Genomic DNA, 4236 nt, shown 5'->3' on the forward strand with positions numbered 1-4236 from the left:
TCCTGCCCCAGCGCCGGGTGAGGGGTTCTCATGTACCCCGCCCCCCCTCATGTCCGAGCTGGGCAAGGGGTTCCCATGTACCCTGCCCCAGCGCTGGGCGAGGGCTCCCCGTGTACCCCAGTGCCCCCCATCCTGCCCCAGCGCCGGGCGAGGGCTCCCCGTGTACCGTGCCCCCCCCTCAGTGTCTCTCCTCTCCCCAGGTCAGATGCTGATGCCCCCGGGGCCCCGCGGCCCAGGCCCCCAGCCCGGCCTGCAGCAGGTGCAGCCGCCCAGCGTCATGGAAGACGACATCCCCATGGACCTGATCTGAGAGCAGCGCCCCCCGTGGGTGTGTGGGGGGGTGTCAGCACCTGTCAATAAACCTCCTGCTGTCCCCGCCCCCCTCTGCTGCCTGTGCTGTACCCCCCAGGCGTCCTGGCACTTTCCCTGCTCTGTGCCCGCCTCCCTCCCCCCCTTCCAGGGATGGAACCCAGGAGTCCTGGCTCTCTGGGAGGGGTTTGGCTGTTGCTCAGAGACCTGCCCCAGCACCACACGACACCCCCACATCTGCCCTGGAGGGGGCCACAGCACAACCCTGTCCTGCCCTTTTCACTGCTGCAGGGCACGGTGTGGGGGAAGGGCACACAGCAGTGACTCAGGCCACGCCTCCAGAGAGACTCCACCCACCAAGGGTGGCAGGGGAGAGAGAAATGGTCAGGGAGCCCATCCCAGTACTGGGTGGTTCGGGGCTAGGAGGGTTGCGCGATTTGTGTGTGTGTGGGGGGGGTCACGGCAGGAGAAATTCCTGCCCCAACCCTTCTGTCTTCTCCCATGACACAGGTCCTTTTCCACCCCCTGCATGGAACAGGGCAAAGCCCACAGGGAAACTGAGGCACAGAACAGCACGCCCCCCAGAACAGACCCCAGGAGGCGTGGTCACTGCTCTCTCTTTATTGAGGTGCGGCTGCAGGGGCCGGCTCTGCCCCCCCGTGGCTGGGCCCAGCTCAGCCCTCGGAGAACTGGCGGTAAAGCGCTTCCTGGCGGGCGTCGGCGAAGCGCGGCACAAAGTGAACGCGCAGGATCTGGGCAAAGCCCTCGCTCAGCGATGGCTCCACAAACTTACTCCTGGGGGGGAAGAGGGAGGCAAGGGGTGTGATGAACTGGGACTGTTCTTACAGTGGTCTGTGAATGCTGACAGGGGAGTGTGGTTGGGACGGTCTGCATTGGGGGATGGGAGACTGACCAAGGAGAATACCTGAGCATGTAACATGAGAACCCAGGAGGGGGCTGGGGCCAGGTGACACCTTTGCCCGGGAAACTGAACAAAGGCTGTGGGAGGGGTCGCTGAAGGCAGAGTCTGGGAAGCTGGCTGGTGAGGTGGCTGGGAGGCAGGGAGGGCTCTGACCTCCAGGGGGGGGCTGGGGTGCCCGAGGACCCCAAGATGGAGCTAACTGAGGGGGTCCTGTTGTCTGCGCCTGCAAGACCTGTCTTGGACTGTATTCCTGTCGTCTGAATAAACCTTCTGCTTTACTGGATGTCTGAGAGTCATGGTGAATCGCAGGAAGCCGGGGGTGCAGGGCCTTGTGTCCCCCCACACTCCGTGACAAGGGGTTAACGGGCAGAATCTCCCCCCCCTCCCCTGTCCGCTGGGGCCCCCCCACACTCACTTGTAGCTGTTCAGCACGATGTCGGTGACGGAGATGTGGCCCGAGGCCGTCAGGTCCCGGAACTGGAACCAGAAACGAGCTCTTGTCACAGGGACAGGGACCGGGGCCCGTCCCCTCTAGGGGGCGCCGGCTCCCACCTGGCCCCAGGGCAGGGACTGGCTGGCTCAGGGGGGGCAGGGAATGGGGCCCGGGGCCCGTCCCCTCTAGGGGGTGCCGGCTCCCACCCGGCCCCACGGCAGGGACTGGCTGGCTCAGGGGGGGCAGGGAATGGGGCCTGTCCCCTCTAGGGGGCGCTGCTCACCCGGTTGTTGTGCTTGGCCTGCTCCAGGGTGGCAGTGAAGAGGAAGCAGCGGCAGGGGACCCCGGCGTCCTGGGCACATTCAATGTACCTGAGAGGGAGGCAGAAGAGATGGGGGGAGGGGAAGACAGTAGTTCTCTCCCCCGCCCCCCCTGTGGGCCCTCCCCTACCTGCGGCGAGACTCAGGGTCGGGATTGGTGTTGTCCACGGCTGCGCTCTTCCCCTGGCGCAGTGCCGCCGCCACCAGCGCCACACACTTCTGCCAGGAGCCCAGCGTGTCCTGGGGGGAGGAGGGAGGTTAATGGGGGAGCCCAGCCCCTGCTGGCGAGGAGGAGTGCAAGCCCCCCAGCCCGCCCTTACCCGGTTGGCGTAGGCGTAGCCCGCCGGCACCAGCTGGCTCTTCAGGAAGGTCGACTTGCCTGCTGTGGGGGGGAGAAGGGGGGCGTCAGTGCTGGGGGGCAGGGAGGCGGATCGGGGGGCACATGGGGGGCGTCAGACTCACCTGCAGGGAAGCCCACGGCCACCACCAGCTCGGGCGTGGGGGACACCAGGGGAGCGTCGGGGGGGTCATAGAGGTGCCCCTGGGGGTCCAGCTCCCGCTGCAGGGAGAGATCGGGCGGGTTAGACAGCCTCAGCAGTGTGGGGAGGGGGGCCCCATGGGGTGTGAATGGGGGGGGCACTCACCGGGTCGAAGGGGGGCAGGTGGTAGGGGGCGGGCGCCCAGCCCAGGAAAAACTCCTCAGGGGTGTAGAACGGCAACCCGGCGTTCAGGGCAAACTGGGGGGACAGGAGAGACTGTCAGAGGGGGGTTGGGAGAGCAGTGGTGAGGCGGCAGCTGGTGGGTGGTGGGGCAGGGAGCTGGGGGGCAGGCAGGGACTGGGGGAGGGGAACGGGGTTGGGGCAGAGGGCACTAGAGTGGTGGGGGGACAATGGGGTGAGGGGAGCAGAGGGGGAGTTTGGGAGGATGGGGATATGGTAGGGGACTGGTGGGGGGAGTCGGGGGGATGGGAGTGTGGCAGGGAGCTGGGGGGCCGGCAGGGGGTGGGGATGTAGTGGGGGACCGGCAGGGGGTACCAGGCGGTCGCTGCAGGAGAAATCCTTCTTCTTGTGCCCAGGAGCCCAATTGGGGGGACGCCCGGCCGCGTCTGAAAGAGAACATGGGGAGGGTTAGAGGGAAGATCAGCCCCGCTGCCCACCCAGCCCCCTCGACCAAGATATGGGGTTGACAGTGGCAACCCCGCCCCCCCCCCCCACTGCCCCCAAACCACCGCCAGGTGGAGGGGGGGGGTGATGAAGCGGGGGATTGTCCTAGTGTTGTGCATGAACACGGTGTGTGCCTCAGCTTCCCTGTGCGCTGGGGGCGTAACGGGGGGCAGCAGAGGGGGGGTCGTTGCTTCAGGGGTCCAGGTGTGACCTCGCCCAGCAGCCGGGACCCTGACGACGGCCTGGAGATGGGGGACCCAGCGACTGGTGCCTGGGAGGCCCCCCCCAGCTCGGGAGCAGCCGGGTCGGGCCAGGGGCCCTGTTGGCTGGACCAAGGCCAAAGGGCGGTGTGGGGCCTGTGGGGGAGGTGATGTAGGGGGCCCAGCTGGAAGGAGGGGGGGGACTGTGGGCAGGGGAGGATACGGGGCCCAGCTGGAAGGAGGGGGGGCTCTGGGGAGGGGATGTAGGGGGCACCGCTGGAAGGAAGGGGGGCTGTGGGGAGGGGATATGGGGCTGCCCCTCCCCCACTCCCCCCGCAGACCCTCACTCACCTCCCACGTAGACGCTGCTCTGCAGGGCCACAGACGCGGCGCCGTTCGCCTGGGGAGGGGGGGGGGGGCAGACCCATGGGGAGAAAGGGGGGGCTGGCCGAGGCCCCGCCCCCTGCCCCCTCCCCAGGCCCGCCAACAGCAATTGCAGCCCCCGCGGACCCACGGCCGCCTGGCACTTGGCCAGGGCTGCGTCTGCACCGGCTGGTGCCTGGGGCGCCTCCTGGCATGGCCGGGCTCCCTCATGCCCACCTGGGCTGCCAGCGGTCTAATCGCGCAAACCCAAAGCCCCCCGCCCCGCCACTTCCCTGAGGCCACGCCCCTGCCCTGCCCCTTCCCTGAGACCATGCCCCAATGCCCCGCCCCTTCTGTGACCACACCCCTGCCCCACCCCTTCCCCGAGACCCCAGCCCCTGCTCGCTCTCCCCCACCCTCACTCACTTGCACCAGGCTGGGGTTTGGGGTCAGGCTCTGGGAGGGAGTTTGGGTGCGGGGGCTGGGCTCTAGGCTAGGGCAGGGGGTCGGGGTGCAGGAGGGGGGT

At 68.2% G+C, this 4236-nt stretch overlaps 1 protein-coding gene across 1 annotated transcript; it reads right to left on the bottom strand.

Annotated features, from left to right (window-relative positions):
• Nucleotides 1-312: 312 nt before the first annotated feature.
• Nucleotides 313-3747, bottom strand: PNKP (polynucleotide kinase 3'-phosphatase; the record flags this gene model as incomplete). Its single annotated transcript, XM_026662694.2, has 9 exons — nucleotides 313-1104; nucleotides 1647-1708; nucleotides 1948-2035; nucleotides 2115-2224; nucleotides 2305-2366; nucleotides 2447-2543; nucleotides 2629-2721; nucleotides 3019-3089; nucleotides 3699-3747. Coding segments are annotated over 9 exons (753 nt in total), but the record flags the coding sequence as incomplete, so codon positions are not given.
• Nucleotides 3748-4236: the final 489 nt, after the last annotated feature.

This window comes from Terrapene carolina, unplaced genomic scaffold (assembly GCF_002925995.2).
Source record: "Terrapene carolina triunguis isolate 2854851 unplaced genomic scaffold, T_m_triunguis-2.0 Scaffold29593, whole genome shotgun sequence".
NCBI lineage: Eukaryota > Metazoa > Chordata > Testudines > Emydidae > Terrapene > Terrapene triunguis.